General features: G+C 53.1%; 1 protein-coding gene across 2 annotated transcripts in view; it reads right to left on the bottom strand.

The window, feature by feature from the left end:
- EML1 (EMAP like 1) overlaps positions 1–9,187 on the bottom strand; it is a 152,124-nt gene extending 142,937 nt beyond the window's left edge. The window contains exon 1 of one of the 2 annotated variants that reach the window (XM_039884202.1): positions 9,030–9,187. In XM_039884202.1, coding sequence (XP_039740136.1) covers positions 9,030–9,057 — 28 coding nt within the window. In that variant the 5' untranslated portion in view covers positions 9,058–9,187. Of the gene's footprint in view, positions 1–5,719; positions 5,857–9,029 lie in introns of those variants that run through there. The other variant, XM_039884204.1, reaches the window with a different exon arrangement.
- Between the last annotated feature and the right edge of the window lie 2,964 nt (positions 9,188–12,151).

Below are 12,151 nucleotides of genomic sequence, written 5' to 3'. Positions count from 1 at the left end.
GTCCCCCTGAAGGAGAGAGTGACCCCGGCCCCACACAGGGGCTCTCCCCATCCCAGGGTTCCAGTCCTGGGAAGAGGAATCCCCACCAAATATGACTGTAAAATTCAGTGGAGATTCTGGCCATACAAATGAGACAGAAGGAACCTGAAAACCCAGACACCCCCTTAAAGGGCCCGCGTACAGACTCAGTCGCTCGCACGCACTCACCCCGGGTGCTGGCAGCTCAGGAGGCTCAAGAGACAAACAGGGAAAGACTGAGTTCTGTGGCACTGGGGGCGAGGGCTGGAGGGACAGCCGCCTTGGTTCTGCTGTTGGGCCCCCTCCAGGGCCGTCTGCAGATGGGCGCTATCATGCCTGTGTTGGGCCCTCCCCCCGCACAGTCAATTTGAAGCAGCTTTGGCCCCGTGAGATCAGCCCGCTTCACACTGTGTCTCCCTGGGATGTTGCCCAACTCAACCCCTCAAATTGCCTGCAGCTGGCCCATTCCCAGGCAGCCAGCTCTGCCCTGCCCCTCCCCTGGGCCGCACATTGGCCAGCAGGTAACCCTCCGAGGCTCATGGGGCCCACACATGGCCCACACGTTTTGGGGGAGGCTTTTGGTGGCAGGCCACTGGTGCCAGCATAAGCTGCAGTGTCTCTTGGCAGGTTGTGGGGGTCTGCAGGCCTGAGGCGAACAGTGGCTGGCCTCGCTGTGATCTGAGACTTTTGCTAGAGGCCACGGGCTCAGCACAGGCAACACTTCTGAATCTGCACTGGCCTGACAAGATGAACCCGATCCACCCCATGTCTCCCTGAGACCACGCCCCACCCAACCTACAAATTACCCATGGGAAGCCCGTTCCCAGGCAGCCAGCCCCATGCTGTGCTTTCCCCAAGTCATGAATTCAACAGCAAACAACAGCCCTAGCTCGTGTGGCCCGTGTGTGGCCTGTGCATCCTGGGAGAGACTCTTGGTGGCGGGCCACAAGCCCCGCCCCGAGCTACAGTATTTTTCGAACAGATCTCAGGTGTCTGCAAGCTCGAAGTGGACAGTGGCTGGCCTTGCTGCAATCTGACACTTTCCCAGGAAGCCACAGATTCTGCACTGGCACAAAACCTGAATCTGCAGTGGCCGGGTCAAAGTGGCTTACTTTCCCCCAGGGGCTCCCTGGGTCCCTGTACCACCCAAGTCACGTACCACCCACAGGTTCTCCCAGCTGTGGAGGCTTGCGGGCAGCTGGCAGGCAGCCTCAGGCCTTGATAGGCACTGGTCTTGCTAAGCTGCCCCAGGCCCAGCACTGAGGGTAACTGACCTTGGCTTGCAGTGCAATCTCTCACACTTGCTTCCAGATCCAGCACAGGCAGCAACCATCGTGGATCGCTTTGTAGCTTCTACCAGGTAGCCCTGAGCAATAATCAAAGGCAGCAGCTGACCTTGCCCTACACGAGAGCCCCTCCTAAGGGGCCAGAGAACCAACACACTGGAGACTGGCATCGGACCACAACAGAGCATCACCTGACAAGCCCCATAATCAGCCCACCCAAAGGGTGGTCTCAACAGATACATGAGTCTGCTGGGGCGAATCCCACTCCGAGGGGTCAGGCCCCACACGGTAGCTCATACAGGATGGGCATGGCCAGTCCGCGCAGCCAGTTAGCCCGAGAGTCAATCCATGCGCTGACGTGTTAACAGCAATCAAGGCTTAGCTATAATAAGGGAAAACACAGAACCCACACGAGGAACATGTCCAGAGCCCCTGGTGCAGGGAGACTGTGGCACTGGGCCACACAGGACACCTCCTACATAAGGCCACCTGACCAAGGCCACCTGGGAGATGTAATAAATCTTCCTAAGACATAGAAATGAACACAGAGAGGCAACTAAAAAGAGAGAACAAAGAAACATGTCACAAATAAACGACAAGAGAAAACTATAGGAAATAAAACTTAACGAAATGGAGACGAACAACCTACCAGAGAGAGAATTCAAAACTCTGGTCAGAAGGATGCTCAGTGAATTCAGGGGGAGAAGAGATGGTCTCAGTAAGGGCTTCAACAGAGAGAGTAAGCTTAAAAAAAGACATAGAAACCATAAAAAAGAACCAGTCAGAAATGAAGAATACAGTAACTGAAATGAAGAAGACACTACAAGGAATGAACAGTAAATTAGATGAAGCGGAGGATCGAATCAGCGATTTGGAAGACAAAGTAGCAGAAAACACCCAATTGGAACGGCAACAACAACAAAATTTTTTAAAAATGAGGAAACTTTAAGAGACCTCTAGGACAGCATCAAGAGCACCAATATCCGCATCATAGGGGTACCAGGAGAAGAGAGCTAGGGATTGAGAACCTATTTGAAGAAATAATGACAGAGAACTGCTGAAGGAAATGAACATATAAGTTCAGGAAGCACAGAGAGTCCCAAGCAAGAAAAGCCCAAACAGACCCACACCAAGACATCTTACTTAAAATGCCGAAGGTTAAAGACAAAAAGAGAATCTTAAAAGCAGCAAGCAAAAGGCTGCTAGTTACTTACAAGGGCACTCTCGTAAGAATGTCAGCTGAGTTTTCAACAGAAACTTTGCAGGCCAGAAGAGATGGCATGAAATATTCAAAGTGATGAAAAGCAAGGACCTGCTCCACCCAGCAAGGCTATTGATTAAAATGAAGGGAAAGATGGAGAGCTTTCCAGACAGGAAAAAGATTAAGAAATTCATCACCAACAAGCCAGTATTATAAGAAATGCTAAGGGGACTTCTGTAAAAATAAGGAGGGAACCCCATAAATAATGAATAATAAAGTGGCAATAACTATGGACTTATCAATAATCACTTTAAATGTAAATGGAACGAATGCTCCAATCAAAAGACATAGGGTAGCTGAATGGATAAGAAAACAAGACTCATACACGTATCGTCTACAAGAGACCCACTTCAGATCAAATGACACACCAGACTGAAAGTAAAGAGATGGAAAAAGATATTTCATGCAAAGGAAGAGAAAGCTGGCGCAGCAATATTTACATCAGACAAAATAGACGTTAAAACAAAGGCTAACAAGAGACAAAGAAGGGCATTATGATAATGATAAAGGGATCAATGCAAGAGGAAATAACTCTATAAACATACACACACCCATCATAGGAGCACCTACAAATATAAAGCAATTATTGACCGACATAAAGGGAGAGATTGACAGTAATAAGCCATAGTAGGGGATTTTAACACTCCATTGACACCAATGGACAGATCTACCCCATAGAAAATCAACAAGGAAACAGCAGCCTTAATTGACACACTAGACCAGATAGATTTGATAATTTCAGAGTATTTCACCCCAAAGCAGCAGAATATACATTCTTCTTAAGTGCACATGGAACATTTTCCAGGATAGACCACATGTTAGGCCACAAACAAGTCTCAATATGTTTCAGAAGACCGAAATTATATCAAGCATCTTCTCTGACCACAATGATACGAAACTAGAAATCAACTACAAGAAAAAAAAAATACCCAGACACATGGAGGCTACTGGATAACATGCTACTAACAACGAATGGGTTAACAAGAGATCAAAGAAGAAATCAAAAGATACCTAGAGACAAATGAAAATGAAAATACGACGACTCAAAATCTACGGGACACAGCAAAAGCAGTCCTAAAAAGAAAATATTTATAGCAATGCAGGCCTACCTCAAGAAATAATAAAAATCTCAAATAAACAATCTAAATGTACACTTAAAAGAACTAGAAAAAGAACAGAAAAAAAAACTCAAAGTGAATAGAAGGAAGGAAATAATAAAGATCAGAGTGGAAATAAATAAAACAGAGTCTAGAAGAACAATACAAGAGATCAAAGAAACTCGGAGCTGGTTCTTTGAAAGGATAAACAAAACTGATAAACCTTTAACCAGGCTCTTCAAGGAAAAAAGAGAGAGGAACCAAATAAATAAGATCAGGAATGAAAGAGGAGAAGTAACTACAGACTCCACAGAAATACAAAGGATTATAAAAAAATACTACAGGCAATTACATGGCAACAAATTGGACCATCTGGAAGAAATGGATACATTCCCAGAAATACACAACTTCCCAAGATAGAGTCAAGAAGAAACTGAAAATCTGAACCAACTGCTTACCACCAATGAAATCGAATGAAAAATAATTTTAAAAATTCCAAAAAAACAAAAGCCCTGGACTGGATGGCTTCATAGATGAACTCTACCAAATAGTCAAAGAAAAATTAACACCTATTCTTCTCAAACTATTCCAAAAAATTGAAGAAGAGGGAAGGCTCCCTAACTCTTTACGAAGCCACCATTATCCTGATTACCGAAAAACAAAAACAAAAACTCAAAGAAGACATTACCGAAAAACAAAAACAAAAACTCAAAAAACTATAGGCCGAAATCCTTAATGAACACCGATGCAAAAATCCTCAACGAAATATTAGCAAACCGAATTCAGCAATACGTTAAAAAGATCATACGCTGTGATCAAGTTGGATTTACTCTCGGGATGCAAGATCGGTTTAATACCTGCAAATCAATTATGATATACCACATTAACAAACTGAAAGATAAGAATAATATTATCATATTAAAAAGCATTAGACAAAACCCAGCAAAGTAGAGGAACATACCCCAACATAAGAAAGGCTACATATGACAAACCGACAGGCAACATCGTATTCAACGGGAAAAGCTAAAAGCGTTTTCCCCTAGATCAGGAACAAGACAAGGATGTCCGCTTTCGTCCCTTTTATTCAAAATAGTATTGGACGTCCTGGCTACAGCAATCAGACAAGAAAGAAAAATAAAAGGCATCCACTTTGGAAAGAAAGAAGTAAAACTATCATTATTTTCAGATGACATGATACTCTAGAGAGAACCCTAAGGAGTCCACGAAAAACCCGTTAGAACTGATCAATGAATTCAGTAAAGTGGCAAGATACAAAATTAACACTGAGAAGTCGATTGCATTTTATACACCGATGATGAACTATCAGAAAGAGAAATTAAGAAAACAATATCATTTACAATTGCATCGAAAACAATAATATACCAAGGAATCGAATTAACCAAGGAGGCAAAAGATCTGTCTTGGGGAAAATTATGTCATTGAAAAAAGAAATTGAAGAAGATACAAATAAATGGAAGCATATACCATGCTCATGGGTAGAAAGAATCAACATAGTTAAAATGGCCATACTACCCAAAGCGATCTATAGTGTCAATGCGATCCCTATCAAAATACCAATGACATTTTTCAGAGAACTAGAACAAATAATACAAAAATTTATATGCGACTACAAAAGATCCTGAATAGCCATGGCAACCTTGAGAAAGAAGAACAAAGTTGGATGTATCACACTACCTGACATCAAACTATACTACAAGGCTATAATAATCGAAACAGCGTGGTACTGGCATAAAAACAGACACAGAGATCCATGGAACAGAACAGAGAGCCCAGGAATAAATCCAGGCCTATGTGGTCGTTTAATCTATTACAAAAAGAGGCAAGGATATACAAGGGGGTAAAGATGTTCTCTTCAACAACGGTGATAAAGACAGGGGGACCAGCCACCCTCTTCCGCCCACACAAACACGAAAACCAGGTGCTGGCAAGGGCAGCCACTGCTTACTATAAAAACTGGAGCCCAGAGGAAACAGGGGAGCTGGAGGTGGGGTGACACAGGAAGGGAAAGAGGGTCACTCTGCTGGCTGAGCACTTACCCAGGTTAGGGGTGTCCATCTTCACCACGCCCTCTGACACAGGGCCAGTGTGCACCAGTGGCCGAGGCTCAGGGAGGTTAAGCCACCCGCCCAAGGCCACAGAGCCAGGGAGTGGCAGAGATTTGAATCCTGGGCTCCGACGGAGCTGTGTTGGTGCTCTGCTGGGAATCTAACAGCTTGCTCTTTGGTGCTGGGAATTATAAAATTGCTTTGCTGGAAACTTTCCCAAGCATGGGGGGGACTAGCAGCACAGAGGCTGCATTCTCTTCCTGTGGAGCTCTGCCAAGAGGGGAGGGGGTGGGTCACAAGGTCAAAGGCAGGAAAAGACAATCAACAGACCCAGGATGTGTGGAGCCAGCACTTTCTGGGCGCCTCTGTCCAAGCACTCAGCACTGTCTCCGGGCCCTGTGAGGGACTGGCAGGCCCCGCTCTGCAGATGAGGAAACCCAGCCTCGGTGGAGGAGTGACACATCGGCGTGCCACCTCTCTAAGAGGCAGTGCCGGGCCCAGGGCCCAGGAGACTGTGAGGGCAGCACCTTCACTAGACGTGGCGCTGGCAGCTGTTGGTGCCTCTGGGCTCCTGCTATAAATACGATGCTGACTCCCGGTAACCTTAGCCTTCAGGCCCCCGGCCCAGGCTCAGGGCCATAACTCCCGGAGCCGACCGCCCGCGGCTGCGCCCTGCTCTGCGGGATGCTCCCGACACCTTAACGAGGTACCACATTTTTCACAGGCTCCACATTACCGGAGGCGTTGTTGAGCTGGCTCTCTCCAAAATGAGGAGCTCTGAGGGTCAAACAGGCCTACAAGACCGTCGGCCTCTCTCGGGCGAGCAGGAAGTGACGCCCCCAGAAGGGGCACTGCGTCTGAATTCTGTACAAACAGGAGCCGGAGAGCTGGGTTTGAATCCCAGCTCGACCACTGACCAGCTGGGTGACCTTGGGCAAGTCTGTTTGCCTCTCCAAGCTTCACTTTCCTTAGCTGCGCAGTGGGGTTCGTGCTGCCCCACTCCAGGGATTAGGCAGACGATGTATCCAAAGTGACCAGGACACAGGACACAGCAGATAGTTTGGTCCCTTCGTTTCCTCATTGGGTTGCAGCTCATTTATTGTTTGAATAATAATAACAACAGCTACAACTGCTAACAATAAGCCCGGCATTATTTTTAGTGCTTTACATGCTTTTGGTCACTTAATCCTCACTGGAACTTGAGGAGCTAATGTCCTTTTATTGTCCCCACTTAACAGATGGGGAAACTGAGGCACAGTGCCTTTGATCAACCTGCCCAAGTTCACGTAGGTAGTGGATGGAGAGCTGAGAACTTTCCTGCTGTTGCCACAGGCCCAGGGATTGGCTGCTGAAAACAGGTAGAAATATTTCACAGCAGCCTCGTGGCCCCTGTCGCTTCTGTGGGGTAGAAACCTGAATAAGACCTGAACTTACTCATAAACAGACATACACCCCATAAACAGACATACACCCCTGCCCATAGGTGTGGTCTTCACTCCTGCCAACCAGGTTCCATGGCCAGCTCAGCACATCAGAGACCAAAGACCATACTTTATAAGGAGGCAGCCAAGCCCCAAGCTCGCCTAGGGCGACCTGCCTGGCCAGGGCGGGCAGAGCCAGGGTCATGCCCACCGGCCTCCAACTCAGCTGGCCCCCTCCTAAATAGTGAAGGGGCATCGAAAGCCATGTCTCCTCTCAGCCCCCCAAACAGACACACACACACACACACACACACGCACACGGCCCATTCCATTGCCCCTAGGGGCTAAATATTGTCCATGCCTTCCTGAAATACCCATCTCCACACGGGTGGTTTTACAAGCTGCTAAAAGCAGGCCCATGTCCCTGGTGGGGGACGAGCTATTCCGGGTTCGTGTCAGGTGTGGGCAGAGCCGGCCAGCAAGGGCCTGTCTGCACCCCCACCGGCTCCTCAGCCTTCACAGCCACGGCGGACAATTCCTGGCAGCCAGCGCCGCTGGCGCCTGGCGGAAGAGGGTGAGGTCAGGCCCGCTTTGTCGCTGTCCTCCTCCTCAACACACACACACACGCACACACACGCACACACATGCGCGCACACACACACACACACACACACTCTCTCTCTCCAGACCCAAGCACTGGGACTGTCCATCAGACACCATGCAGGGTGGGGCCACACCTCTGTCACCCACAATCCGCCCTAACGTGCCGCGAGACAGCTTGACATGCCCATGATTCTCCACGGCGGTGTTTGACAGATGAGGAATCCACGGCCACAGATGTGTACAGCTTAGACGGGGAGGCCCGGCCAGAAGGGCTGGATCGGGGCCCACGGGCCCCACACCCCTGAGCTCCTGCCTGGACCCCCGCATGAAGGTGCCACTGAGTGCTCGCTGCACACCAGGCAACAGCAGACGCTGTCACATGTGTCACTTTTACTCGTCACAACCACCTGTGGGTTAGGGACTGTTACTACTGTCTCCTTTTTCACCTAGGGACTCGGAGGCTCAGAGCAGTTTAGCCACCTGCCCAAGGTCACCCAAGTTAGACGTGGAAGAACTGAGATTTCAGCCTGGCGGCCTGACGCTGGAGTCCCTGACGTACTCCTGGGACTATACTGTCCCCCACCCCTACCCCACCTGAGGCCAGTTCAGGGGCTCATATCAAAGCCTGTCTTTGCCCAGACAGGGTGGCCAGCAGGGAACCAGGCAGGAAACCAGGCCCCACAGTGGCCCCTGCCTGGGGCAGGGCAGAGGGTGTGTGGGCAGACCCCAGGATCTAACACCCCTCTGCGTGCCTGTGTCTTTGCCGTTTCCAACCTGAGGGATTTGGGGGCCCACAGAGGGCCTGCCTTGTGCTGGCAGACCAGGAACTCTGAACTTCCCACAGGTCTCAGACCTTGGGGGAACCCGATGGAAACTGTGGGCTCCTCTTCTCTCGGATAAACGCTCACACACGTTTTTTTGCATGCAATTCCAGGGGTCTGTGGCACCCCGAGCCCACCCAGGGGCCTGGCCACAGCGTAGGGGCCCCCTGAACTGTGGGCCAGCTCTGGACGCACCGGCTGATAGAAGGAGGGGTTTGCAACAGGCACAGCTTCCTGCTCCAGCCACATCGGGAAGCTAGGGCATGCAGCAGACCTTGTCAACTTTGAAAGTCTCCCCGCCAGCAGTGCAGGCCCCCCAGGAATCGGGCTAGGAGGAAAGGGGTCCAGCCCCACAGCTGCCTGCAGCCTGGGGGGGAGGGGGCGGTGCCCTCAGCGACCAGTGGCCTTGGCTCTGCAACGGGACCTGTAGTGGGTAAATATAGCGCTGCCACTCACCAGCCGAGGGGCCCTCGCCGTCAGACATGGTGCAGGAGAGGGGCGGGCAGCCGGCCGCCAGCCTGCGGGGACACTTGGAGCCCTCCCGGCTGTCACCCACCTGGTGAGGCTCGGGGCCGTGGGCCCTGCTGCCGGGCCTGTTCCACGTCCAGTCCCCAGGCAGTGTCCCGCCCCGGCCAGCCTGGCCACCCCCGCACGCTGGGCTGGGCAGATAAGACCGTGTCCCAGTGCCAGGAGCCCGTGCGATTGGTGGATAAATCTGGGCATTGCCCTCCCCTGCCCGGCCTCTCCCAGGCAGTCTCAGAGTGGTGCCTGAGAACCCACTGCAGCCCTGGGCGCTTGATCAGTCCTCAAGACCCCAGCCCCAGCCCGGGGGACCCCAGGATGCCTGCGAGCACTCTCCCCGGCGACGACCTGACCCAGCCGGTGAGGGGCGCTGAGTGCTGCCGTGCTTGTCATCTCAGTCAGCTCCGGCATCTCCATCATCACGGATGGGGTCAGGTGACCCACCCAGGGCCACCCGGCTGGTTCGGGGCGTGACGGGAGCTGTGGGCTCTGGAGCCCGCCTGTCTGTCTCCGAGGCTGCAGGAAAGCACGGCCCTTGCCTCTGGCTGGTCAAGAGCAGCCAAAACTTACGGGTGCCTCCTGGGGCTACCTGCTCCATGTGTCCTGGGGGTGCTGAGTGGGGACGGCGATGGACCCCCGGGGGCGGCCACCGGACGTGTCTGGCACAGAATGGGGGCTCAGGAAATACGGGCGTTGATAACACGCCTCAGCAAGCACCGGTCCGCACTTGCTGTGGGTTGCCTAGGGGCCAGCACAGCCCCTCCTCTGGGAACCCAGGCGGGGGGCAATGAGACGAGTGGGGGGCGTCGGACTGAGTCCCCAGGGCTACCCCTGGGCCTGAGACCTATCGGTTCTGCATGCAGAGCACAGAGGGAGCGAAGCAGCTTAAAGAGAAGGGAGAGAGGCTGGCTATCTAGCCCAATCAGAGAAATGCGGGAGGGCTTCTTGGAAGAGCTGGCATTTGAGTCGTGTTTTTGAGGGGAAGAGGGGGCATTCCAGGAAGAGAGCCAGCAGACGCCAAGGGAACAGGTGGAGAGCTCGAGCGGAGAGCGGCAGGGGCGGGAGCTGGTGGCCGTCCGTCCGGAGGAGAGAAGGTTGACGCTTGTGGAAGAGGAGGCATCCGGGGAGGCTTCCTGGAGGAGGGAGCAGATGCCCGTGCTAAAAGGCCCACGAGTCTCAGAGAGGTGAGATGGGGTAGAACGGCCTTGTGAGACGCCGGCAGCTCTCCGGTCAGCACCGAGCCTTTCCCAGCTCAGAGACCGGGGGAGGGAAAGCGGGAGGGGCCGGGCCACCATGTTTCCAAAGGAACTACCTTCCAGAATCTGTGGTGAGGATGAGCACGGGGACCCGGACGCCGTGGGGGCACGCCACCGCTCGCCTGCAGCCGTCTGTCTGTCCATCCCTCAGTCCGACCCAAACAGCCGCCAGCGTCCACCCTGCTGGAGCCGGCTTCCTGCGAGCCGGCCGCCTCCCCTTCCTGTTTCTGGCCCCGAGTCCCTTCCTGTTTTCTTTATTGTGGGAACACGTGTCGGGGGAAAAGCCACTCGATTCCTTTGCTCCTGAGGTCGCCGCAGCCGCTATAGTCCCACTGCGCGTGTGTGCAGTCACGTGTGTGTGCCGTGAGCAGGTGTGTGACGATGTGTGTAGTATGCACCTATGTGCGTGGGAGCACGTATGTACGTGTGTGTGTGTGTGTGTGTGTGTGTGCGTGTCCATGCATATGCCCGTGCCCATGGGGGCGAGTGTGTGCTCCCGCGTGAGCAGGTGCGTGTGGGAGCCTGTGCCCGTGGGATGGGATGTGTGACGCACAGAAGAGGACTGGCACTGTGGGCCCACATGCACACGTGCCCCTGGCTCCTCTAGCAGCTGGGACCCTCCAGCCGGCGGTTGGTGTCCCTGTCATGGGCACTTGCCATTTTTGCTACTCAGTGGGCATGACGACGGTGGCCCCACGGAGCTCACAGGCTTGTGGGGTCAGTGGAGCAGAGCAGTGGCTGGGCAGTCTGGGAGGACCTCTCTGCAGTGTCGCACAGGCAGACACCGGGAGGGGAGCCGGGCACCCAGGCAGGACTAGGGTCAGGAGCAGACAGGGACCGGCCAACGAGGGGAATGGATGGAGGCGGGAGAGGCCTGGGTGGGCTGCTCACGGGGCCTTGGCTGTCGTTGGGAGCTGGGGTGCTTGAGGGACACAGGACGAGCACAGTGCACATTTACTGGACATCGGGGGTCAGTCCTGAGCGGGGCCCTGGGTCCCAGTCTCGGGGGAAGCTGTTGTCGCACATCACAGGGGAGGATGACCACAGGCCCGCAGTGACCACTCACCTGGGTACCGCGTGCTCAGCACCCCACCCGTGCCCCTGACCCGGAGTTCCCACGCTGCTCAGCCAGCCAGCTCCGATCTGGGAGGAAAGGGCCCTGGGAGGGACGGAGGAGGGCCAGGCCTGCCCTGGCCAAAGGCAGGACGGGTGTCCGCGTGCGGCCCAGCTTCCTGCCCGCTGGCACCTGCCTGCCGCACATTCATGCCGACCTCAGATGGGTCTCATGGGTCCCCTACCTCCTCTCTGCTGGGGACCCCATCTTCCTGGGTCCTGCTATAAATAGAGTCAGGACAGTCTCTAACAGGAAGCCTCACCTGGGGCCTTGTGAGCATGACTCAAAGAAGGACCGTGGATGTCCGCATTGGATGGACCCATGTCTCTTGGGTATGTAGCCTTGGACAGGCCACCTAATCTCGCCGGATGTCAGGGTGGGGATGGGATGTGTGACGCACAGCAGGGGACTGGCACTGTGGGCCTGTAATACCTCCCGGGTCCGTCCACGGCCTTAGGTTAAAACAGACACCTCCTTACAATTCCGGTCATAGCAGACACACACCCGGATGCACACGGCCTGGGACACGCACACTTGGACACCGAGACCCGCACACGTAGCCTCACACCCGAGACAGATACACAGAGACGAGAGACCACGGAAATACGGGGTACAGAAGACATGAGCACACACACACGTGTGGGGCTCACACACACGTGGGCTCACACACACACACAAACTCACAT

This window comes from Pteropus medius, unplaced genomic scaffold (genome assembly GCF_902729225.1).
Source record: "Pteropus medius unplaced genomic scaffold, Ma_sr-lr_union100, whole genome shotgun sequence".
Lineage (NCBI taxonomy): Eukaryota > Metazoa > Chordata > Mammalia > Chiroptera > Pteropodidae > Pteropus > Pteropus medius.
This window is presented reverse-complemented; position numbering and strand designations above follow the sequence as displayed.